We start from the raw sequence: 27,509 nt of genomic DNA, 5'->3' as shown, positions 1-27,509 counted from the left end.
TCTCCAAAACTATGGCCCTCCAGTTGTTCAGGAATTACAATTTTCATCATGCCTAGTCATGTCTGTGAATGTCAGAATTTTACAATGCCTCATGGAAGCCGCTGCTCAGCTTCACACCCTCCATCTTCCGATTGGCACACTGGCTGTGATGAACAGCAGCAGGAGCCAATGAGGAGCAAGAGTCCCTGGAGAGCCGAAGCACTCGTGCACACTGCTGGATAGGGATGGAACTAGAGCTGGGCGATTTTCTCAAAAAAAAAAAACTCGATTCACGATTCAAATTTTTTTTTTTTTTTTTTCGATGGACACCGCGCCGGTCCTGAGGAGCTGCGGGCAGGAGTTTTTAGGTGAGGCCGCAGCTTCGGCCTAGTCTGTGGTGTCCGGCCTTGTGGACTAGGCCGAGGCCTCGCCTAAAAACTCCTACCCGCAGCTCCTCAGGACCGGAGGAGTTTAAAAACACATCCCTAGCATTTCTGGCCACGGCCATCTTGAGTAAGGAATGACTTGTATAACATTTACTTCCTGGAATCCATCTGCCCTTAACTCATGCAGGAGGGCATGCTTGGCTTAGAGCCCGTTCTCAAATGAAGACTCCTGGGATGTATGACATTGTGGCCTGGGCCAGAAACCATAAAGTAACTGAAAAAATGTAAAAAAAAAAAAAAAAAAGGATTCCACAGAGTACATGGTGATGGTGGAAGTTTAGCTCCCCTTTAACCACCCTTCCAATCCACAGCATCAGGTAAAAACTCTGCTCCACCTATCAGGGAAAGCCTCACTTCTGCTCCGGTATTCAGAGACATGTAACCAGACGAAGAAGGAAGCACTTTGTTCCTGGAAAGCCTCCAGTGTGGGATATGGAGCCGGAAAGGGTTGTGTATGAACGCTCTTGTATATTGATATAACATCTCCGCCTGAGGGAACATGGCTTCACAAGTCACGCTCCAAGGGAGACACAATGTCACATAAATTAGGTTTCACATTTTTAGGTCTTAACTTACAAAATCGTTTCACAGAAAACAGGAACATGCAAACAAAAAGCTGACCTTCCTAAAAAGGCACCTGCCGGAGGAGAGGAGACCAAGCCTTGACATTTCTATGGGGAAGGAACCACCTCCCGGGGTCCCCTGACCTTCATTTAGGCAGAGTCACTCCATGCCATACAAGCCCCCCTGAGACCAGTCATCTGGTGTTCTGAGAAGACAAAGCCACTACAGAAATGGAAGAGTCACGTGGTGTTAAAGGTTAGAACCCTGGTGTCCAAACCTGCCGCCCCACACACAAAGCAGCCCTTTGGTACTTGGTGTGTGGCCCCTAAACTCCAGCATTTGTTAATGGGAGTAGCAGAATTGATTTGTAAAGGAGCGATCGCAGTGATCTCTACCAGCCTCATGCACTATGTCCCCCAACTCCCTTTGTAGCATGTCCTTAGTCTCCAACCAAACTTGTAACATGTCCCTGGCACCATTTCCTACAGAGGAATCGGACACTCCTCTGTAGCACTACATGTGTGGCCCTATGGTGATGTCAGGAGCCACAGTTGAGGCCCCTATACTTAACAGAGTGGCAACCACTGCAGAAGAGAAGAAGGAGAAGGAGGAGAAGGGCTGGGTGCAATGGGCCCCGGAGTATGAAGTACAGTCAAGGGAGATGAGAGCATTTGGGCAACTCTCAGACACAAAGGGCCCCAGACAGGCACAAAGGAGTACAGAAAAAGGAGAGCAACAACAATAGTCTGGGGTCCAAAAGCCAATGCGTTTCAGAGGGTCCTGAATGGTTCCCGCTTCTTCAGACCTCAATGTTGTGTTTAAAATGGGATTATGACAGATTCAGAAGAGTTAAAAGGATCCACAAATATAAAATACTCTTAACCCTTTCTCTACCAAGGTACACACATTTCCTGGTATACAAGGGGTTAAAAGCCAAGCTCAAAGCTGTTGCTGTAGCCGTGAGCTCGGTATTGTTATTTTTCAGCCAGCAATCGGCCCTCATGTAAAAGTGATCCAGGCAATCGTTATTATGGTACAAAAGGGTGGGTAGCACCCATCACCCTTCCATCTGCTAGCGGCAAACCATTGTAGCTTGTTAAGCAGGAAGAGCTCAGGAACATCCGCCATCTTCTAACCCGGAGGAGACCGGCCGTTCTTCACTCCCAGACTACTGTAGCTGGGTAAGAAGGAAGAGCTCAGGGAACATCCGCCATCTTCTAACCCGGAGGAGACCAGCCGTTCTTCACTCCCAGACTACTGTAGCTGGGTAAGAAGGAAGAGCTCAGGGAACATCCGCCATCTTCTAACCCGGAGGAGACCAGCCGTTCTTCACTCCCAGACTACTGTAGCTGGGTAAGAAGGAAGAGCTCAGGGAACATCCGCCATCTTCTCTGCCATGAACGAACCCAGAGGAGACCGACCATTCTTCAATCCCAGACTACTGTAGCCGGGTAAGCGGTAGAGCTGCACGATTCTGGCTAAAATGAGAATCACGATTTTTTTGTTTAGAAGATAGATCACGATTCTCGCAGCGCAACATCACCTTTCACATTAAAACAAACAGAAAAATTGGGCTAACTTTACTGTTTCAGTTTTTTTTTTATTCATTGAAGTGTATTTTTTCCCAAAAAATTGCATTTGAAAGACCGCTGGGCAAATACAGTGTGACATAAAATATTGCAGCAATTGCCATTTTATTCACTAGGGTCTCTGCTAAAATATATAATGTTTGGGAGTTCCAAGTAATTTTCTAGCTAAAATCCATATTTTTTACTTAAAGTGGAGTTCCACCCACTTTTACAACTCTTCAGCATCCCTCATTAAACTGTGCACTGTAAACGAATTTGATATTTTTTTTTCTCAGTACCTACTGTATATCTGCTGTATTAATTTTTCACTTCCTCCTCCCTGGCCGTGGCCCATCGCATCATTTCCTGTTTGCAATGCCTCCTGGGAAGGGGCGGCAACTTCCTCTGACACTGCCTTTGCATTGGAAACCTGGCCTGAAACCTATTACACTGAGCATGTGCGAGATCTGCAAGGATGAGATCCAGGAAGAAATACAATCTGGCTTCAGATGCCCACACTTAAGATGGCCACGGCCTGCTGTAAGTTTATAAAATAAACTACTGCTATAAACTAACAAAACAGACCTTAGTTTACAGACTAACTTTACTAGAATACATTAAGCTTGTGTATTATAGGGGTATTTTTATTTAAAAAGTATAATTTCGGCCGGAACACCACTTTAAGAAAGAAGTGTCAGAAAAAGATTTAGACTTTAAGTGGTTAAACTTCCTGCATTTACATGTTGTTGAAAACTTGGCAGACTGCCTGGATTATTTACTTACACAGAAGTTCTATCATTTTGATCTAAGAAGGAAGCTTAGTTACAATGTTTCAAGTTAAAAACTTGGCAGACTGCCAGGATGCTTTCTTTTGACAGCTGAGTGAGCAGATAAAGTCTCTTGGGGGTGGATCAAGATCACGATTTTTTTAACGATTAATTGTGCAGCTCTAGTAAGTGGCTAATCAAGCACCATCTTCAGCTGCAGTGAAGGGCAGAGAAGACACTATGGATCCAACAGACCCCTTATGTCTCCAAAGAGAATCTGTCAGCTGTCTATGCTTCACATAGGCGTCTTGTTGCCCTCCTTGTGTAGCATCAGCAAGTTAAATGAAAAAAATAAATAAAACGAATTTGTAATTGAGAGGAAAAAAAAAAAAAAAAAAGCAAACAACACATAAAAAGGCACCCATCTCTCCACCTGTGCCTAAAAAGGGGTTGTGCTGGATTATATGTAAACTGAGGTTGCGCTACACATGAGGTATCACCACAAACTCCACAGTAAGAGCGTCACAGTAGGGGGAAGGCAATCCGGTGGACTACAAATTCCATGAGACAATGCAACAACACGGGTTGGGGTTTTCCCTTGAAGGTCACGGTCAGGAGGCATGGCTTCCCTCTATCAAAGTGTGCTTGCCAATGTAGAGACCCCTATATAATAAAAACTTTTTTTAATCTGAAGAGAAGAGTAGGGATTGGCCAGAGGGGGATCACTTTGATGCAGTTGGCCAACTTGAACATGTACTGCAATATACATGAGCTAAGAAAGGTTTAATATGCGCTTCACCATTTTAGTATTGTGTGCCAAGTATACTGAAGTCATCTATACAAATCTTCATTTGTACTGCAGGTCAGGAGTTATAAAGGCCGTGAGGTCTGAAGACCCGTATATAAGTAAATAGGGACGCTCTGCGTGCTGAAATTATTATTTCAAGAGCAGGAAAGTCTTGCAATGCAAATACATTACTGGCACAAAAGCATTCCAGCCGCCTTCAAACATGGCAACATCCACGCTTTATCTAGGCGGTCAGCACAGTTGCTAAGCAAAGTTCAAGGACGACCTGTACCGCCAGTTCCATTCCATGGAGTTGTTTTCCCTCTTCCCGGCTCGGATCGATCAGAAGGCTCAGGCGTCCTTCCTTCATAGCGCCAGCTTTGAACAGGCGCACAGCTTTCCATGCCAATACCAGTACATGAGGAGTTTAAGGACAATCGTTCTCGTCTGCCCGACGTCTGATTCTGTGCAGACAGAAATCTGCAGACTAAACGTGGAAGGACAGAACGCTCTATGAGAAGGTGTAACGTGCACGGCGAGTAGAATGGAGAGGAAATCGGGATTTGACACGCACTGCGCTAAGCAGACTTTTATGTTGTGCAGCTTCATGATTTACCAGCAGTGGAGGTGGGGTAGGAGTAGGGACTACCACAACAACCTACCACTCTTTCCATGTGTTTAGGCTTCCCCCCCCCTACTTGTTTTTCAGGGGTTGGGCTTTGGCCCCTTAGTTCCATTGAAGGGAACTCTTAAGGCGTCAGCATTCCAAGACATTTTGGACAATTTCACACTCCCAACTTTGTGGGAACAGTTTGAGGACGGCCCCTTCCTGTTCCAACATGACTGCACACCAGTGCACAAAGCAAGGTCCATAAAGACATGGATGAGCGAGTTTGGGGTGGAGGAACTTGACTGGCCTCAACCCGAAAGAACACCTTTGGGATGAATTAGAGCGGAGACTGCGAGCCAGGGATTCTCATTTATCAGTGCCTGACCTCACAAATGCTCTTCTGAAAGAATGGTCAAACATTCCCATAGACACAGCTGCAGAGGATGGGCCAACTCGATATTGACTAAAACTGGGATGCCATTAAAGTTCATGTCCGTGTAGAGGCAGGCGTCCCAATACTTCTGACATTATAGAGAGTGTGTGTATATTGTGGGCCAATCACAGCATAGGAAACACAGCTAATAAGAAGGAATTCATTCATAACAGCTTTGTTGACACTGTGATTACATGATTGCCGGACCCCAAGTACTGGGATTCTGTATGGGATTGGACCCGAACATGCCATCCTGCCGTAATAGGTGTTAGTTTTATGGCATTTTTATTAATCATTTTTCTTTAACTAGTAATGGCGGCGATCGGCGATTTTTATCTTGACTGCGACATTATGGCGGACACATCGGACAATTTTGACACATTTCTGGGACCATTGGCATTAATACAGCGATCAGTGCTAAAAAATTGCATTGATTAATGTAAAAATGTCACTGGCAGTGAAGGGGGTTAACCACTAGGAGGCGCTGTAGGGGTTAAGTGTGTCCTAGGGAGTGACTCTAACTGTGGGGGGGACGGGCTGTGACACCTACACTGATCGCCGCTCCTGATCACAGGGAGCAGAGATCAGCGACACTGTCACTAGGCAGAACGGGGAGATGCTTGTTTACATTAGCATCTCCCCGTTCTCCCTCACCGTAAGACGATCGCGGGTATCCCCGCGGACCCGTTGTCACGGTGCTCCCGGCAGGCGCACGTGCCCGCAAGCCACCTCTTAAAGGGCAATGTACAGGTACGTTAATCTGCCTGTACGTGCCCTTCTGCCGCAGTATATCTGCGTGAGGCGGTCGGGAAGCGGTTAATTCCCCCCCAAAAAAAAAAAATTAAAAAAAGAAAAAAAAAAAAAAAAAAAAAAAACTACTTTTTTTTTTTTTAAATCATTGATTTTTATTCCACCAGCACGTCACCCATCCTGAACACCACCATTCAGCCATTGTTTGAATACTTGTGGAAAGGAAGAGGACACCTGAGATCAGCGGCACAGATGCAGAAAAAAAAAAAAAAAAGAAGAATGAAAGTGTGGAGGGGAGGATTTTATATGAAGAAATGCCACTTATTCGTGGTTTGGGTTTATTTTTACTGTAAGATATACAGGACTTGAATGGACTGTTCCTGTAAAGGGCATAGTGTGCTACAGCAGGTGGCAGAAGCAGAGAAGACATATTCCCATCATCAGACACAATAGAAGATGTTCAGCTACACAAGTCAAATGCCTGACAGCTTCGCTGCAAAAAAAGGCCACTTCAGCCGAATGATTCACGCCAAGTCACGGACAGCGCGGGTCCCAGGCCCTGATCTGTGGCTTAGAGCGGGAACATGAAAGACACTTTTATTCGATTATTTTCTGAGAAGCGATGCCACATGACAGAAGAAAGGACGAATATACAGCGATGTGTATGAACCTCCCGTCACATAAAAGGGCACTCATCTTCTACAGAGCGTACCATAGAAAGGCGAGTATCTACCATTGTAGCACAGAGCAACACAAGGGAAAGTACTAAATACCCTGGCCAGAATCTCCAATATTACTACAAGTCATGTCCCCTCCCCGGGGTGGATACAAAATTGAGGATTTAAAACAAATATAAATAGATAGATAGGATAGATAGGATAGATTTTTTTTATTATTATTTAAATCTGATTTTAATAAAATGCTTTTGGAGTAAAAAAAATATATCTAAATATAGTTTTCTATTTTAATAATTGTATTTATTCAGCATGAAAATGGAGCTTAGTTATGTAGCATGAGGCTGTATATTCTGCAATATTTTACATTTTTGGTAAACTCATCCAACCTGAGAGAACATGCACTGCATTGATGCATTCACACAAATTTCACAGCCAGTAACCATGAGATAAAACAAAAAAAAGTTAAGGAATATTCCTTTATCCTATTGTTTTGCAAATCTATGTACACTACAAACTGTACGATTGTTTGGAGAGAAATGTCTCTGTACCAGGCTCTAAGTGTGAAGAGGAAGGGCAAGCAGTAAAAATGAAAGTGAAACGTTCTAAGCCACTTATAAACCTTTCTGATCTTTCTGCAGTACTGGGTTATACGCCATCTCTAGGTGAATGGACACTGGTAGACAAAGTCTTAGACAGGAAGTGATCCCCTATATAACCCCTCCCATACAGGAAGTGCTTCAGCTTTGTAGCAAGCACTGATTCCCCAAAAAAGAGGGGAGGGATCTCTGTGTCCACGATGTACTTAAAGAAAAGGATTTTACAGGTAAGTATGACAAAAAAAAATTCTATTTTCTTTTTCTTACATCATGGGACACAGAGTTAGGCTAATATTCATTACCTACTGAGACGTCCCAGAGAAATAGCCTTGAGGGGAGGGAAGACACCCTGCCAAACAATAGGCATCAGACTTTATACGGCGGCCCGCAGTACACTGCGGCCGAAAGCCGAATCCTCGGCTGCTCGAACAACCACTAGATAAAATTTAGTAACGGTAGGCACCGAAGACCAGATGGCAGCCTTACAAATCTGAGCAACAGATACCCGATGGCGAAAAGCCCAGGAGGTTCCTACACCCCCTGGTAGAATGAGCTCTCACCCTAAAAAGGGAGGAGCCTTACATTTCAGACCATAAGCCTGAATAACCAATTGGCAATGGAAGCTGCCTACCCCTTCTTGGGTCCTTTTGGTAAAACAAAAACAAAAAAAAAAAAGAGAGTCTGATTCTCGGATCTCCTCAGATCTAGACAAATAAAGCTTGACTGCACGGACAACTTCCAAAGGATGCAGTCGTCTCTCTTCCGCCGAACGTGGCTGAGAGAAAAAAAGGCGGCAAAATAATGTCCTCATTTAAATGAAAGGCCAACACCACTTTTGGCAAAAAGGATGGAACAGGTCGTAATACGACCCCGTCATGGTGAAGGATCAAGTATGGTTCCCTGAATGAAAGGGCCGCCAACTCTTCTAGCCGGGGTGATGGCCATCAGGAAGGCTAGCTTGCGTGACAGCAAGTCTAATGGAATTTCCTTAAAAAGGGTCAAATGGTCGTTTCTAGCACGTACAGCATAAAGTTAAAGTCCCAAGGACACATAGGTGACCTAATGGGGGGAAGAAAACGAATTGCCCCCTGCATAAAGGTTCGGACCAGCGAATGGGAGGCTTAAGGCCTTTGGAAATATACTGACAGGTCCGAAATCTGACCTCTGATTGTACTCAAAGCCAATCTCATTTCCACAGCTGACTGTAGAAAAGAGAATTCTCCCAATCACACATTTTTCGAGGATGCCATTTTCTGGCTTCACACCAAGCAATAGAAGTCTTTCAGACCTTAGGATAGATCTTTCTAGTGACAGCGGGCCCGAGGCGGCTGGGCGCCAGGCGGGCCCATTTCTTTTTTGCATACACCGAGCGGACACGGACCTGTCATTCACCCGCTCTGATTAGCGAATCTGAAATAGATCCCCTGCTGAGCAAAGCTGTCCCACTGTGAAAGGGGCCTAAATCTAAACTTCCCAAACTACCAAAACCTCTGGTGATCCTGCCATTAAGGTCCTTAGTTCAGGCACTTCCTGGTGACAACAGTCTTTCCGTTGTGTTCCTGCATTGACCATCTGTCACATGACCCCCCGAGTTCAGACTACAAGCTGCCGTGCCACAACACATTGCACAGGCATGGTCACCGCCAGGAAGCCGGTCCTGAACATATAGTGTGGATGGGAGAGTCTGGTGACCTCATATTAGATCCCCCCCCACCACCACCACCTTCAGTAGTTCTGAGCTCGGAATAGGAAAGGAACATGAAGACGGTATTTTATGAAGACATGGTGCTTGTTTTTTGACATGCAACATCTCAGCAGAGAAAATATCATCCCGTGGATTCAGGTCATTTCAGTGGGAGCTTTCTATCATCTACTTTATGCATAGTCGTCAAGGTCGGAACTTCGGATCTCTCTGAATTGGAAGTGGTTTTTTCGGATGAGTCAGTTGTCTGAAAGGCCTCCATGTCTCTCTGTTTGAGTGTTTACTGCAGGAGCTGGGAATACAATTTCAGCCTCAAATTCTCTTCTAGGTTTCGTTTCCTCTAGCAGTTCATTCTGCCCTTTACCCGTCACTACTCTATTTTAACCTTTTCTTTACCAGGTCATTTTTTTTCCCCAATTTCTCTTACACAAAAAAATCTGCTATTTGCATTGCAAAATAACTTGAAACCCCCCCAAACAAATGTATATTTTCTGGAAGCGGAGGCCCTGGAGAACACAATGGTGGTAGTTGCTATTTTTTTTTTTTTTTTATGTCGCACAACCTTTGTGCAGCTATTTATCAAACACAAATTGTCAAAAAAAAAAACACCAACACACTAAAATGAATGTTGGTGCACACAAACTGTATATTACCCATTTTTAGCTAAAATATAGTAGATGAGGTTGCGCTGAGTAAATAGATATTAAAACATGTCAAAGCTTAAAACTCAATGCGTCCATCAAAACCGCCACAAACTATGGTGCCAACAATTCTTCATAGGCGATTTTTTATTTATTTTTAATAGGTGACATTTTAAAAGGGTTTCAGGTGGTCAGTTTAGTGTAAACCGTGAATGATGGTCATGGAATTATTGCTCTCGGACATTCGCGGTCTTATCTCATGTGTGGCACAATCTGTGTTACATGCACGTCCCACATGTGCGTTTGCATTCGGTGAAAGGGGGGCTTTAATTTTTCTCTTTTTTTTCCAATTATATTTCAATTTAAAAATATTTTTTTTTTTTTTAAGTGGAAGAAAAGTCCAACACTAACTATTCTTAAAAATGTTCCCACCTCCCTTCCTCCTACCTTCCTACCCTGCCGACTTCCCTTTTTTTTTTTTTTTTTTTTTAAAGGTGAAATTTTATGAAACTTTCAGCGATAAAGTACCATTGTGTAAAGCAATAATGGGTAGCAGGTTACGTATCCCAATACAATAAAGTACAAGGTACAACATATGTCCCATAGTACACCAGACTTATCAGCAGACACGGCCAAAGTACAACGTGAAGAAGTAAATAGAGAGAAAAGAAAACAGATAAAAAGAACAAACCAAAGCACCACTTCTGGGAAAATATTTCACAAAGAGCCCCAAGCAAGAGTAACACAGGAGGAGGCGCCATTATAGAATATCATATGTATAGAATAGGGGGATCCAGACTGTACATTGAAAAGCCACCCCACCCCCCGCTAAAGGAGAACTGTAATCTTGGCTCATCCCACACATCGATGTCACCGGAAAGGGACGTCATCCATCCCAACCACGTTTGACCAAATTTCTTTGGGCAGCCTCTGGAGGCAGAAGTCATATACACAGGTAAACCCATATTTTTTAAGTCAGCCCAAGACTGAAGAGTGGGGGGGGGGGGGGTCAAACCTACCCATTTTTAATCCGTTCCAGTCACATGATCATGCAGCCCCAGCTCCCCTGTGTCAGTGAACGACTGTTGCAGGGGAGTGGAGGGCGTGTGCACACAATGGCGGGGCCATGAGAGCCTACATGTGACATCACTGCACCTGGAATTCACAGTCGTTGTCAATCACTACCTTACACGGAGGAGCCGAAGCTGCAGGATCATGTGACTGAAAGAAAAAAAAAAAAAAGAAGTATACAGATCATTTACACAGGGTATGTATGCAGTAATGGCTTTTTAAGAATAGATCATGTTAAGGATTTTCTTCCACTTTAGCTATACTGCAATCACAAGGAAGCAAACAAGGATTGGGCAGGTGACTGGTCCTCTTTGGAAAAAAAATCAAGGGCCTAATAAACCCCCAATGTCACCACTGCAACTAATCAAGTACAGATGCTGGGAGGAGGGGACAGTCTTGGTAATACTCTGAGATGAGGTTGGTGATGTTTCTCGGGGGAGAGTTGTGGAGAAGTCCTGGAGGCAAGGATAGGAGGAGGTGAGGAAGCCAGAGATCAGGAGGTCCTTGGAAGCGACAATGGTTTGGGTAATACTTTGAGATGAGGTTGGGGGAGGAATTATGGAGAAGCACTGGAGGGTAAGCATGGGAGGAAGTGACCAGGAAGCTAAAGATCAGGAGATCCTGGGAGGAGGGAATGGTTTGGGTGGTACTTTGAGATGAGGCTGGTGATGATGTTACTCGGGGCAAAGTTATGGAAAAGCTCTGGAGGTAAGCATGGTAGGAGGTGACCAGGAAGTTAAAGATCAAGTGATACTTTGAGACAAGGTTGGTAATGTAATTGGGGGTAGAGTTATGGACAAGCCCTAGAGGCCAGCATGGGAAGAGGTGGTGAGGAAGCCAGAGATCAGAAGTCCTGAGAGGAGGGGATGTTTGGGTAATAGTTTGAGATGAGGTTGGGGGTGATGTAGCTGGGGGCAAAGTTAAGGTGAAGTCCTGGAGGAGAGAATAGGAGGAGGTGACCAGGAAGCTAGGGATCAGAAGTCCTGGGAGGAGAGGACAGTGTGGGTAATACTTTGAGATGAGGTTGGTGATGATTAAGATCCAGGCAGAGTTATGAAGAAGTTCTGGAGGTGAGCATGGGAGGAGGTGAACAAGATACCAGAGATCAGGAGATCCTGGGAGGGGAGGACAGTCTGGGTTATACTTTGAGATGAGGTTGGTGGTGATGTCGTTTTGGGCAGAGTTATGGATGGCATTGTAAGTGGTTGTTAGTATTCCGGATTGTAGATGTTGGGTGACTGGAAAGCAGAGAGGGGTGGTGGACGTTGAGTGGTAAGTAAGGTTGATGGTAGCAGCATTCATGATAGACTGCAGGGAGGATAGCCTGTGTAGAGATTGGCGAATGAGGAAGAAGCTGCAATAGTAACCACAAAGCCCCTCTACAGTATACAAAGGCTCAGCAAGTTTTGGGTCATGCCAGATGGGAGTCCACTTGAAAAACTTGTCTGAATCCACTTTTTTCTCAGATAAAGTTTCAAAGTTAAAGTTTCATCCTCTGAACCTCTATACCTGTGTGGCTTCTTCCGGCAGATGCTTGTACATGTCTCTGCTGAGAAATTCCACAGTTCAAAGAGAAAAACTTTTTTTTTTTTTGCAGAACCGGGAGGGAGAGAAAATATTACAGAACATCTGATATCCATAATTGATCAAAGTGTGGAGGGAGGATGACATTCATATGATGCGACGGGCCAGACGTGTGGATTAGCACCCGAATCAAACGGATTTTTATCAATGAACATTCCTCATGTGATCAAGCATTAAACCTATTTGGGGACGTCAGCCGGGGGAAGATGTATTGGGTGAATGAGTCATGCTAAAGATAAATTACAGATTGAACATTTTATTTTAGAACGTGCTGTGCAGAATATTAATGGCTGGGCCGCCTGTGATGTATATTTTACCATCTTATGAATTATAGTGTTAAGCATCCTACACTCTATCAGATTGTTGGGCAACCGAGCGTCTGATTTTTGTCCAAAGGGCGTGTGCCAGGAACTTGTCTTGCATACTAACGGTACACAATTGTCGGCCAACAAACACGAACGTAGCGACGTACTACGAGGAATTTCAGCTCTTGAGCGCCACCCTTTGGGCCCCTTCTAATTTCGTGTTTGGTGAGCATGGATTCCGAGCAGGTGTGTTTGTACTTTCGACTTTTGTGTGGCGGACTTATGTACTGACCATCGGAAAATCTGACAACATCCAACATTTGTTGGCAGAAAGTTGGACAACAATTGTCAAAAGGAGCGTACTAACGGTCAGAGTTTAGGCCAACAGTCTGTCAATCTGATCGTGTCTACGAGGCTTAACAGACTGGCAATTTGGAGGAAAACATTCAATAATGCAGAGAAAAAAAAAACTCCACTAAGTTCAATTTCCATCTATACTGGCTGCAGAGTAACATGAAAACCTGGCAGGATTGTACGATGACGAGAGCAGAGCCAGGAATTCTCACCGTCTGGACATAGGCCAGCCATACATGGTGCGAATTTCTTCCTGCAGACACGGTTGTGTTTGTCCTTCCATGTGCTCCTTGCTGTGAAGGACAGTTATAGGTGGGGGCAGGGACCATTTGTTTGTTACTGGTGTAAATTATGGTCCGGGGACACACTGTACACCTTTGCTGCCACTGTGCTCTTGCTGGGTGTCCAATGTGCTCCTGTTCCTTTAAGGGGGATTGGGCTGCCTCCAGGCCCACCTTCCCCTCATCTATCCATTTAATGCATGTGCTTCCATTGTGGAGACGCTTATAAATCTAGCAGTGTTAGAACTGCAAGCATACACAGGGTGCCATGAAGAGGCCTTGCAGCTTATGCATGCGTTTGCAAATGTGTGCTAACTAAACCCCTGTTTTTAACGCAGACTGTTGGACAGGTTTATTTGGTCAGTTGGCAGACTGGTTGGTCGAGCTATGGAATGTTCTGTTTTTGTCTTTGTGTTTGCCCTTCCATGTGCTCCTTGCTGTGAAGGCCAGTTATAGGTGGGGGCAGGGGCCATTTGTTTGTTACTGGAGCAAAGAAAATCATTTGATTCCCCCATCAGCACAGACAATGTTGACAAGGAAACCCCACCTGCCGAGCCATTGTCTGCTCCTGGCTGGGTGGGGTGGGCAGGGGAGAAGACAGTGACCATCGCTGGCAGCTATAGCAGCCACTTGCGATAAATCAGAAGCAAATCTGGCAGGCTGCTTGGATCCAACTTGATCGATCAACTTGGTACATTCAACCAGCTCATTAATGGTTCGAATCTCGACTGGTTCCTACTGAACCGGCCAAGATTCGAACTGTGTATGGCCAGCCTTAGCACACGTTCACACTTGTGGTTGACTGTAACCACCCACCCTAAGCTGCAAAGTCAGCAGACAAGGGTATTCATGGTTGCTTTGCTCCAAAAACGAATCCCCCACCCCCACCATTGTATTCAGCTAACAGCACTGCTGTCAAACACATCCCATTCACGTGAATAGGGCCATGCCATGGCTGCATGTAATGCAAAGGGGTGCAGCATGGTGGCACAGCATTTAAGCTCGATTAATCTAGATCACTTTCAATTCCAGCAGCAGATGGAAGTTGCCTGCAATGCTGGGGAAGATGACGCAAAAAGACCAAGTGGTCAATGGAGTGCGGCCATTTTTTTTTGTTGGTTCTTTATATCCACGAACGGCTGATTGGCTCGCTGCCTCTGCAGCTTTAGAATGCGCTTCAACAGCAAGCCGGCCCAGGCGGCAACAAGCCCCGGCCCAGGAGGCGGCAACAAGCCCCGGCCCAGGAGGCGGCAACAAGCCCCGGCCCAGGCGGCGGCACCAATGACCTTTCCTCCAACTTCACAATGCAAAAGCTTTGTACTTACAAGGCTGCCACTATGTAGTCTCTCTCTATAGGTCAGCAGAGTTTGATCTCTTTCCCAAGGTTGGAGAGACAGCTCTAGGCAGACCAGCCTTTTAGGACAAAACAAAAAATACTCTTGCGCACTGGTGTGTTGGCTAAAAAGTCCCAAGAGTTCAAGAAGGACTATGGATTTCGGCTTTGCTGCTCTCAAAGGATGGGATTGTCCTAGTGTTAAAAGAAAAGAAGAAAAAAGAGAGCACACCAGCCTAGTGCATTATCCTTGACAGGTTTATTTAATTAAAAACAAGATAAAAACTACTCACAAAAGTCGAAGAAAAAAAAATCGCATAGTAATCGCACAGAGGCGATTATTCCAGTGGTAGCAGTTTTCCAGGTCCCAGGAAGGAGGCATACGGACTACTGCTGGCTAACGCGTTTCGAAGGTTACCCTTCTTCATCAGAGCCTCTGAGGCTCTGTGCGATTACTATGCGATTTTTTCTTCGACTTTTGCGAGTAGTTTTTATCTTGTTTTTAATTAAATAAACCTGTCAAGGATAATGCACTAGGCTGGTGCGCTCTCTTTTTTCTTCTTTTCTTTCAGCGTTTTAGGACACCCAGTGATGCAGACTATTCCTTTTCACAGCCAAACTGGCTCTCTATGGGGTTCCGCATACCATCCTCTCCACTTGCCAGCTCCAGGACTACTACTAAACATCATTACACCGGCAACCCTCTTCCTCCAGGAAGCCCCCTCCTGTCGAACAGAAAAGCCATGCCCACTGCAAACCTGATTTCAACCAGCACATAGCAGATAAATGTTTCAGGTGCTTCCACTGACTAACAATGTTTTAATAACCTGGACAAAGGTATAAATGAACTAAAGTGTATTACGTGTGTGCATACATATACATACATCACTGTATAAACCCCCATGGAGCTCTGGCTTCCTTTACCATCACATTTACCTGACTGCACTGGTACAACACACCGGTCTGCGCGTCAGAAGTTCTTTCGGCGTCATCCTACATAAACCCCCCCCCCCCGTACATCTCACTAATTAATTCATACTATCAGAATTAATGAACTCACATGTGTCAGGACAGCTTGTAGAAAGAAAAGACCATCTAGCCAACAGTCTGAAGATTACTGACCTGAACATTCTCTAACCTGAAGCTCATCCCCGACAGGCCGACACCACAGCAAATATGACAGATGTCTGCAGAGGACAGCGTCTTCCACTGCCGGAGGGATCAGGACTCAGGAATATTCACAGCTAATTAAAATGAATGATAAGTTCACATTGCAAAAAAAAAAAAAAAAAAAAATTGTTTCTGCCCCCTGACCTACCACACCATGTGTACTTATGTCACACCATTGGCGGGGTTCTGCTCTTTGTTTACATCCAGCACTGCCCCGCTTGTTATTTTAGGACTTGATTTTCCTACCCTATAATGGCCTATTCTTATTTGAAAGCTCAATAAAAAGATAGAAACAGACATTCCAGTCCCACAGACTTCTATGGAGATGAGTCCTGAGCTCTGAGATGATAGTCCCATAGACTTCTATGGAGAGGAGTCCTGAGCTCTGAGATGATAGTCCCATAGACGGCTGTAATGCGCAGGCGCTGTCAAGGACAGTCAGACTTGTACCTCTGGATGTAAACAAGCAGCGCAACTGCCACTGGAACAAGACAAGTATGTATCTGTGTTTAGGTCAGGTCAGGGGTGCAAAAATAATAAGGAAAACTTTATTTTAAAGCCAAGTGAACTATTAAAAATGCAACTACACAGCATTTGCGAACCACAAATCCAAAAACGCAGGTTTTTTTTATATTCAAAGCAAACAGATCAATTCGTCCGTGTCTCTATGCGTTGTTTGGCTGAGAAATCACTTTAAAAAACAACCACTTAGTGTTTCTGGCTGCAGCCATCTTCAGTAAGGGCAGAAAATGAACGTAGCAGTTACTTCCTGGAATCCATCTGCCCTTAGCTCAGGCATGCAGGCAGGAGGGCGTGCTTAGCTGAGAACACAGTATACACGAATATGAGAGTATACAGAGGGAGGAGGGGTATATATATATATATATATATATATATATATATATATATATATATATATATATATGTATATGTATGTGTGTGTGTGTGTGTGTGTGTGTGTGTGTGTGTGTGTGTGTGTGTGTGTGTGTGTGTGTGTGTGTGTGTGTGTGTGTGTGTGTGTGTGTGTGTTTATACACACACACAGTCAGTGGTCAGAATGTTATGGCTGATTGATGTATATTGGGGGGGTATATACATTGAATACAATCCGAATATTATGGCCAATCGGTGTGAGCATGAATGTAAAACGCACAGGATTTGAAAACTTAAAAACGCAGAGTAGCGCCGACAATAAAGCTCATTCAGCACGGACACTTGCAGCCATTGGCCGCTCTCCCCAGCGCTCACTGCAGGGAAAACAATATGGCGACCGCTGGCAGCGGCTGTATAAACCCGATTCTGTAATCTATAGACGACTTGCATTTCCCAGATTCATGTAACAGACGTGAAAAATCTCATTTCAAAACTTCAGCTGAGCGGAAACATTGACCGCTGCTAATTGCAAAAAACACAATCAATGTCCCATCTCAGGGATTATTGATCAGATGGGAAAGGTTCAATGGCCATAAAAAGTCATGATATAAACAAATCAGAGGAATACGCACTCATTATCTCATCTGATTTACCTCTAATGACCTGTCAGCCAAAGTCTTACCGCCTCACATCGCTGACAGTTCGCATTGTTCTCAGCCATCTCTGGACTACAGGAAAGTTGTCAGAGCTCGGGCACTATTGCACAGTGAGAGCACCTGGGGGAGGGGTAGCTCACCTAGACACAGTTCCCCTCTTCTGTCTATTTGTGGCTAGGATGCAGGTGGACACTGCCGCTTAATGTCCTTGGTTGCTAGGACCCCTGCCACTAGCACACTTGGTTGCTAGGATGCAGGGTGCCAGGCTGTACAATATTATTGGTTCTTATAGTGTAGGCAGTTGCCTGCATCCTAGAAACCTGTCAGAAACCATGAAATCAGACCGAGACAGAAGTACAGTTAAATCACACTTGTTTAATAATAAAAGTGAAAAGAACAAACATAGTCAAAACATAGCCAAAGTTCAGTAACCGGAACGGATAGTCAGCCAAGCCAGAAGTCAGGGATCAATGTCATTGAACAGCAAGCAGGATCCTGAGCCAGAAGGGATGTCAGCAAAGCCAGTCTTTAAACAGGAACGCAGGAGATGTTTGTGATGTTGACCAAGGTGAAATCAGAGCTCCTCTGCACTGGACAGCTTATGTAAGCAGGACTGACGAGCAGGATATCATCAACAGCTGAGTAACTGTGGAGAGAGATGGGAGCTGGCAATTAGCCGACAGCTTAGCGGCCAACTCAGAGAAGGAAGGGCTGAGCCCAGCTCTGACAAAACCAAGGACACTGTGCAGCAGGGGCCTTCTGCATCCTAGTGACCAATACAGAAGATAAGAGAGGGTGGAATCAGGGAACCGACATGCCCCTTTCTCGTGCATAGCCAACGACAGAACTCGTCTTGGGGAAGTGCCTGGTTCCTGGGACAAGTGTAGTCAATCAGATTAAATATTTGACTGACACGCCCCTCTCCCTCTGCATTCCTCTTGCCACCACTTGTTATGAAGCTGCCAACTCCTTCCTCATTATGTAGTCTCAGCTATGAATGGAAGTTACATTGTGGGCAAGCTGTCAGCTTCCGAAAACGATGCCGCCATTAAAGGCGATCCCGGCAACCCCCCCGCAGATCACACCTAGAGACCGCGGCACGTCCCGGGACTGCTGCGACTCCCGCATTACTGCTTGCTGAAAGCTAACAATAGCAGAAAATGGAGGGGTAAGGAAAAGAGAGCAGGCAAAGCTACATTGTAGAGCGCATGCTCCTCGGACAAAATCAGACAAATACAGGAGGTACACAGACCTGCACGGTGCCGATATCAGGAACTCAGGCTTTCTAAGTGAAAAGTGGGAATTGCTGTGGAGTCACAGAGGTTATATCATACTAATACAGAGCAGCGCAAACCCGCCACGCAGAGCCGCGACTCAGACCCGCCACGCAGAGGCGCGACTCAGACCCGCCACGCAGAGCCGCGACTCAGACCCGCCACGCAGAGCCGCGACGCACTAATATCGGGACCTCTGGCTTTCTATGTGGAAAATGGGAATTGCTGTGGGGTCACTGAGGTTATATCATACAAATACAGATGTACACAGACTCGCGAACTGCGATTATAGGGAATTTGGGTCTATGTGGGAACACTACCTGCCTGGAGTTTGCATTCTCTCCCTGTGCCTGTGTGGGTTTCCTCCGGGTACTCCAGTTTCCTCCTACACTGCAAAGACATGCTAGGAGGTTAATTGGATCCTGTCTAAAATTGGCCCCAGTATGTTACACAGTTAGTCAGGTTGAAAAAAAAAAGTCCATCTAGTTCAACCAATAAAAAAAAAAAAAAAAAAAAAAAAAAAATATCATACAATCCCATATACACAATCCTTCACCCACAATTGATCCAGAGGAAGACGGAAAACCCCAGCAAAGCATGAATTTGATACAGCAGGGGAAAAAAAAAAAAAAAAAACACCTTTCTGATCCCCCGAGAAGCAATCAGATTTTCCCTGGATCCACTTTACCTATAAAATGTCAGTACCCAGTTATATTAAAAAAAAGTGTTACAAAAACCACAAAAGTAAATTCCGTCTGTATATGTAATAAAGCATGCTTGTTAGACTCACTGTGGAACCTAAGGGATTAATCCATTGTGTAAAAAAGGCTGTTTGATCCTGTCTTCTCCGATCATCCCCTTCTCCCACTGTCCCCTAATAATTTCCTAAAAGAGAGTCTATGGGGTCAAGCTGCATATTTGCTCAGGTTTGGTGTGTATTGCTAGAGAGGTTTTTGATTTCTCTGGGGAGAGTGCATGTGATCAGCACAGGGCCAATCAGCACTGTCCAGAAAGAGGGTCGGGGGGGTCTTGCAGTCTCATAGGACTGTCAGAAAACTCCTCCTATAAGCTTTAACCAGACACTGAAAGAAGTCACTATATACTGCTGATGAGAAAAGGTATGTAGCAGTTTATATTTACTAAAATAATTGTATTTCCATGTTCTGTGTACTGGGGGAGACCAGATATAGTGAATGCAGGCTCCTGGGTTTAGTAACACTAAAGTTGTGTATGTATAAATGTGAGTTAGGGACCTTAGATTGTAAGCTCCTGGGGGCAGGGAGTGATGTGACTGTACAATGCATATGTAAAGCGCTGCTATACAAGTACCTGGAATAAATAAATGGGATTTGCTGTGGGGTCACTGAGGTTACATCAAACAAATACAAAAAGGTACACAGACCCGCGACACACCGATACCGGGAACTCGGGCTTTCTATGTGGGAAATGGGATTTGCTGCGGGGTCATTGAGGTGAAAAACATACAAATACAGAGGTACACAGACACCGGGAACTCGGGCTTTCTATGTGGGAAATGGGATTTGCTGCGGGGTCACGAAGGTTAAATCGCACAGGTTAGACAGGAAAGAAATGTTTTAAAACACATTTCGACGTGAGCGGTTTCTGTGGAAACATGCCGTGCAGCACGATTCATTTGTTAGGCTTCTTCTGAACTTTAAAGGGGACTCTATCACACACACACACAACACCTGGGAGGTAAGGCTCCGATGGAACCAGACAACGCATGTTATTTCTGTGTGTTTAGGGCCCATCCAAGGCACTGCAATCGAATGTTAGCATGTTAGCCAGCTTACAGCCTCCTCCACTTCAGCCTAGACATACTGCCTTGTGTGTCATGACAGAGTCTCTTTAAAGCGGATCTTACAATCCTAACGTGAGGTCTGCTTCCCCCCAATCCCCAAACACAAATGGCAATCTGTAAACCATTTACTAGAGAAAAAAAAAAAAAAGACTTTGGCCCAAGCCTTTGACACTTCCGAGTCTCCCCAGCCCTACAATCAGCTGGAGGGGACTCTCCCAGGTGACGTCACCATGCCTTGCGCAGGCAGCGGAGATCCTACAACGGGCGGGAGGGGACTCTCCCGGGTGACGTCACCATGCCTTGCACTGGCAGCGGAGATCCTACAACGGGCTGGAGGGGACTCTCCCGGGTGACGTCACCATGCCTTGCACTGGCAGCGGAGATCCTACAAAGGGCGGGAGGGGACTCTCCCGGGTGACGTCACCATGCCTTGCGCAGGCAGCGGAGATCCTACAACGGGCTGGAGGGGACTCTCCCGGGTGACGTCACCATGCCTTGCGCAGGCAGCGGAGATCCTACAACGGGCTGGAGGGGACTCTCCCAGGTGACGTCACCATGCCTTGGGCAGGCAGCGGAGATCTTACAATGGGCTGGAGGGGACTCTCCCGGGTGACGTCACCATGCCTTGGGCAGGCAGCGGAGATCTTACAATGGGCTGGAGGGGACTCTCCCGGGTGACGTCACCATGCCTTGCGCAGGCAGTGGAGATCCTACAAGGGGCTGGAGGGGACTCTCCCGGGTGACATCACCATGCCTTGCGCAGGAAGCAGAGATCCTAGGATGGGCTGGAATGGACTCTCCCAGGTGACGTCACCACGCCTCCCGCTGGAAGCGGAGACCCTACAATGGGCTTGCGGGGACTCCCCCAGGTGACGTCACCACATGTCCCACTGGACGCAGGGATCCTACAATGGGCTTGAGGGGACTCTCCCAGGCGACATCACCATGTCTCCCTCTTGAAGCGGAGATCCTACAATGGGCTGGAATGGACTCTTCCAGGTGACGTCACCACGCGTCACACTGGAAGCACAGATCCTACAATGGGCTGGAGGGGACTCTCCCCAGGTCACCATGCTTCGCGCAGGAAGCAGAGATCCTACGATGGGCTGGAGGAGACTCTCCCAGGTGACGTCGCCACGGGGAGATCCGGTTATCACTGGCTTTTAAAACCCATGTGTAATGAGGGTTGCAAAAAAAATTTAAAAAATTTAAAAAATTTAAAAAATTAAAAGAAAACACCGACCTTCCATTTGGTATGATCTCTAAAGTAGGTACTGAGGAGCGCCTGTTACTAACGCACATTAGACGTCCTGAAATATTTATTGGCTAAAAGCATCAAATATGCAGCCAACAAATTTCAGGAAAAGATCCCCCCTTCCCCAGGGCTAATGTGCCTGTTCACCCCCCCCCCCCCATCCAAAATTTGAGGAAGGGGGGCCCCTACCTGAAATGTGTTGGCTGTATTTGATGCTTTTAGCCAAATACATTTCAGAAGGACCTCTGAGTGATGTGAACCTTTGTACCAGGCGGTCCTCACTAACTGCTTCAGAGAGGATCACCTGCTAAGTGCGCTTTGTGGTCACAACCAGAGAGGCAGCAACCTAGAATCAGAACAAGGTCCACCTACCTTCCTTCTGTATCAGTCAGCTCCATGGAGGGAAGGCGCACCTAACTGCACCATCCATCAGAATCAAGCCTCAAATTTATTGGTATAGCACCGTCACACACACACCAGAAACAAACCTGATTTCTATTGGTACAGCACCAAAAAACAAACACACACATCCCCCACCACCAAAGTAGAGCTGCACGATTCTGGCTAAAATGAGAATCACAATTTTTTTGCTTAGACTAAAGATCACGGTTCTCGCAGTGTAACATCATCTTTTACATTATACAAAAAAATTGGGCTAACTTTACCATTTAGTTTTTTTTTTTTAATTCATTCAAGTGTATTTTTTCCCAAAAGTACTGCGTTTAAAAGGCCGCTGCGCAAATACAGTGTGACATAAAATATTGCAACAACCATTTTATTCTCTAGGGTCTCTGCTAAAAAAGAAAATATAATGTTTGGGGGTTCCAAATAATTTTCTAGCAAAAAATACTGATTTTAACTTGTAAGCAAGAAGTGTCAGAAAAAGGTTTAGTCTTTAAGTGGTTAAACTGACCTCATCTACAGACAGAAGTTCATTCCTTTGATCTGAAAGAACAAAACGTTACAATGTTTCTCTTTAACTCCGCCTTAGCGATGTTGTAATAGACTTGGCAGGCTGCCCGTTTTTGTTTTTTTTTTTACAGCTGTCGACTTGAGCTGAGCACGCTCTGCACTGAAACGTAAAGATCGGATGGGGTGGGGGGGTGGGGTATCCTGGGGCACCTTGTCTGTTGATTCAGCCAGAAATCCTAGGAGCTTATCCTTTCCTGTCCTCTCTGATTCTGGTCTGGTATCAGTTATCATTGCGCCATGTTATCTACACAGACTACAAAACACTTTCCCCGTTACTGAGAAGAGAGGGAAGGGTTATGTAATCCAGTCCTGGGGTGACGACTCTGCTCAGTGAGGAGGAGATTACTCGCGTACAGGAAATGAGTCAATGGCAGGATCACCAGGATAAGGAAGAGTGAATAAAGACTGCAACCCCCATTCTAGGGTGCACTGCAATATAATGAATTGTTTGCCGGGTTTACATAGACTTCAGTATTCTGGACAGGAAAGGTGAGGATTTCATGGTTTGCTGTAGTGATCTTTCCTCTCCAGGTGAAAGGAAGTAGGAAGATAAGAGAAGGTCTTAGCATCACTTCCTGTACCGTAACACCATCATGACCGTGACACCATCGTCACATCTATGGAGGAATCACAACAGAGCCACAGACTGAACAATCCTCTGGGGACAAAACTCAGACACTCCCACATGGAGACCCTGCTAGAGCCGAAGGGACACTTTAATCCCTCCGTGTGATCGGGGTTTGTTCCTTACTGCATCATAATTTATCAATGAATGTCCGAGGAAACTGAAGATTCTCTACGTACACAGAACTATAGAATAGAATCCTTCTATACCGAACATCACATGGCAAGAATACAGAGAACCAGAGAATAGAATATACTCCTCCTATAGAGAGGAGAGGACAAAGAACTCAGAAGTATCCGGAGAATTCTCCAATTCCCAAATTCATACAATAAATCCACTGAGAGCTTCATGTGATGAGGAAACTTCACTACAACTCCCACCAATCACTACAACCCCCACCAACCTTCCCACCAATCACTACAACCCCCGCCAACCTTCCCCCCAATCACTACAACCCCCGCCAACCTTCCCACCAATCACTACAATCCCCGCCAACCTTCCCACCAATCACTACAATCCCCGCCAACCTTCCCACCAATCACTACAATCCCCGCCAACCTTCCCACCAATCACTACAATCCCCGCCAACCTTCCCACCAATCACTACAATCCCCGCCAACCTTCCCACCAATCACTACAATCCCCGCCAACCTTCCCACCAATCACTACAATCCCCGCCAACCTTCCCACCAATCACTACAATCCCCGCCAACCTTCCCACCAATCACTACAATCCCCGCCAACCTTCCCACCAATCACTACAATCCCCGCCAACCTTCCCACCAATCACTACAATCCCCGCCAACCTTCCCACCAATCACTACAATCCCCGCCAACCTTCCCACCAATCACTACAATCCCCGCCAACCTTCCCGCCAATCACTACAATCCCCGCCAACCTTCCCGCCAATCACTACAATCCCCGCCAACCTTCCCGCCAGTCACTGCAACCCCCGCCAACCTTCCCACCAATCACTGCAACCCCCGCCAACCTTCCCACCAATCACTGCAACCCCCACCAATCACTGCAACCCCCGCCAACCTTCCCACCAATCACTGCAACCCCCGCCAACCTTCCCACCAATCACTGCAACCCCCGCCAACCTTCCCACCAATCACTGCAACCCCCGCCAACCTTCCCACCAATCACTGCAACCCCCGCCAACCTTCCCACCAATCACTGCAACCCCCGCCAACCTTCCCACCAATCACTGCAACCCCCGCCAATCACTGCAACCCCCGCCAACCTTCCCACCAATCACTGCAACCCCCGCCAACCTTCCCACCAATCACTGCAACCCCCGCCAACCTTCCCACCAATCACTGCAACCCCCGCCAACCTTCCCACCAATCACTGCAACCCCCGCCAACCTTCCCACCAATCACTGCAACCCCCGCCAACCTTCCCACCAATCACTGCAACCCCCGCCAACCTTCCCACCAATCACTGCAACCCCCGCCAACCTTCCCACCAATCACTGCAACCCCCGCCAACTTTCCCACCAATCACTGCAACCCCCGCCAACCTTCCCACCAATCACTGCAACCCCCGCAACCCCCACCAACCTTCCCACCAATCACTACAACCCTCGCCAACCTTCCCACCAATCACTGCAACCCCCGCCAACCTTCCCACCAATCACTGCAACCCCCGCCAACCTTCCCACCAATCACTGCAACCCCCGCCAACCTTCCCACCAATCACTGCAACCCCCGCCAACTTTCCCACCAATCACTGCAACCCCCGCCAACCTTCCCACCAATCACTGCAACCCCCGCAACCCCCGCCAACCTTCCCACCAATCACTACAACCCTCGCCAACCTTCCCACCAATCACTAAAACCCCCAATCTCCCCACCAATCCCCCCCCCCAATCACTACAACCCCCGCCAACCTTCCCGCTAGTCACTGCAACCCCCGCCAACCTTCCCACCAATCACTGCAACCCCCGCCAACCTTCCCATCACTGCAACCCCCGCCAACCTTCCCACCAATCACTGCAACCCCCGCCAACCTTCCCACCAATCACTGCAACCCCCGCCAACCTTCCCACCAATCACTGCAACCCCCCCCACCAATCACTACAACCCCCCTCCAACCTCCCCGCCAATCACTACAACCCCCACCAATCACTACAAGCCCCACCAATCTCCCCGCCAATCACTACAACCCCCACCAATCACTACAACCTCCACCAATCTCACCGCCAATAACTACAACCCCCCACCAGTCTCCCCGCCTATCACAACCCCCGTCAATCTTCCCACCAATCATCACAACCCCCCGCCAATCACCACAACCCCCCGCCAACCTTCCCATCAATCACTACAAACCCCCGCCAACCTTCCCACCAATCACTACAACCCCCGCCAACCTTCCCACCAATCACTACAACCCCCGCCAACCTTCCCACCAATCACTACAAACCCCCGCCAACCTCCTCGCCAATCACTACAACCCCCCCCGCCAACCTCCTCGCCAATCACTACAACCCCCCCGCCAACCTCCTCGCCAATCACTACAACCCCCCCGCCAACCTTCCCACCAATCACTACAACCCCCCCGCCAACCTTCCCACCAATCACTACAACCCCCCCGCCAACCTTCCCACCAATCACTGCAACCCCCCAACCTTCCCAATCACTACAAAACCCCACCAATCTCCCCGCCAATCTCTACAACCCTCCACCAATCTCTACAACCCTCCACCAATCTCTACAACCCCCCACCAATCTCTACAACCCCCCACCAGTCTCCCCGCCTATCACAACCCCCACCAACCTTCCCACCAATCACTACAACCCCCACCAACCTTCCCACCAATCACTACAACCCCCACCAACCTTCCCACCAATCACTACAACCCCCACCAACCTTCCCACCAATCACTACAACCCCCACCAACCTTCCCACCAATCACTACAACCCCCACCAACCTTCCCACCAATCACTACAACCCCCACCAACCTTCCCACCAATCACGACAACCCCCCACCAACCACAGGAAATATCTGATCACAATTCCTCCAATACAGTGATATATACATCCTTTCCCCCTCAGTGTCCCCCAATATCTCCCCCGGGGGTCTCCTCACCCGATCCTTCATCCTCCAGCTCTGGGCCAGGGATTTGGAGCCCTCGATCTTCTCGCCGTGTCTCTTCTTCATGAAGGCGGCCGGGAGACTCCAGTCACTGAGCTCCGTGTCCTCCTCCTCCCCGGGGAGTCCCGCCAGTACCGGGCTCTGCACATCCATCCTGTCCCGGACACACGGCCGCTGCTCCTCCTCCTCACAGACCGTGTATGGGCGCCGCCATATTGGCCGCTCCCGGCGTGCACTGCGCGGACGGCTCTTCAGTGGGACCAAAACATTGGCCTCCGCGATTGTCTGAACACAAAGAAGAGGCGGGTCTTAGGACTCTCCCCGCCCACTAGAACTTACTAATACTGACTTCTAGTTATTGACATATTATTATTATTATTATTATTATTATCAGAGCTACGAGGAAAATAGGAGCCACAACACCACCATGTTATCCCTAAATTAAGAGGAGGCGTTGATACACGGCGCAGACTCAATTTCATTATTATAAGAGGGAGCCATTGCCAATCTATTCATGTAATACTGAGAGCTTCTATTGGTCAGGAAATCTTCCTATCACCATCCAGAGAAGCCCCACACCATTTCCATCCTACAGGAGATCCCCCAATCACATCCTGCAAGAGATCCCCAAATACATGTCCACCCCGAGCTTCATCATTCATCAACGTACCTACCCGTATCTACCTGTACCTACCCATACCGATCCATTACCAACCTGTACCTACCCGTATCTACCTGTACCTACCCGTACCAACCTGTACCTACCCATTACCAACCCGTACCGACCCATAACCAACCCGTACTGACCCATTACCAACCTGTACCTACCCGTACCAACCTGTACCTACCCGTACCAACCTGTACCTACCCATTACCAGCCCGTACCGACCCATTACCAACCTGTACCTACCCATTACCAACCTGTACCTACCCGTACCAACCTGTACCTACCCGTTACCAGCCCGTACCGACGCATTACCAACCTGTACCTACCCATTACCAACCTGTACCTACCCGTACCTACCCATACCGACCTGTACCTACCCATTACCAACCTGTACCTACCCGTACCAACCTATACCTACCCATTACCAACCTGTACCTACCCGTTACCAACCCGTACCGACCCATAACCAACCTGTACCTACCCATTACCAACCCGTACCGACCCGTTACCAACCCGTACCGACCCGTTACCAACCCGTACCGACCCATTACCAACCCGTACCGACCCATAACCAACCCGTACCTACCCGTTACCAACCCGTACCGACCCGTTACCAACCCGTACCTACCCGTTACCAATCATTAC

At 47.1% G+C, this 27,509-nt stretch overlaps 1 protein-coding gene across 2 annotated transcripts in view; it reads right to left on the bottom strand.

Annotated features, from left to right (window-relative positions):
* Positions 1–26,471, bottom strand: part of RPTOR (regulatory associated protein of MTOR complex 1) — a 267,094-nt gene extending 240,623 nt beyond the window's left edge. Inside the window, exon 1 of one of the 2 annotated variants that reach the window (XM_073606845.1) lies at positions 26,192–26,471. In XM_073606845.1, coding sequence (XP_073462946.1) covers positions 26,192–26,350 — 159 coding nt within the window. In that variant the 5' untranslated portion in view covers positions 26,351–26,471. The remainder of the gene's footprint in view (positions 1–26,191) is intronic. The other variant, XM_073606844.1, reaches the window with a different exon arrangement.
* Between the last annotated feature and the right edge of the window lie 1,038 nt (positions 26,472–27,509).

This window comes from Aquarana catesbeiana, linkage group LG12 (genome assembly GCF_042186555.1).
Source record: "Aquarana catesbeiana isolate 2022-GZ linkage group LG12, ASM4218655v1, whole genome shotgun sequence".
Lineage (NCBI taxonomy): Eukaryota > Metazoa > Chordata > Amphibia > Anura > Ranidae > Aquarana > Aquarana catesbeiana.
Note: the sequence above shows the minus strand (reverse complement) of the source record. Positions and strands in the feature narration are given on the sequence as shown.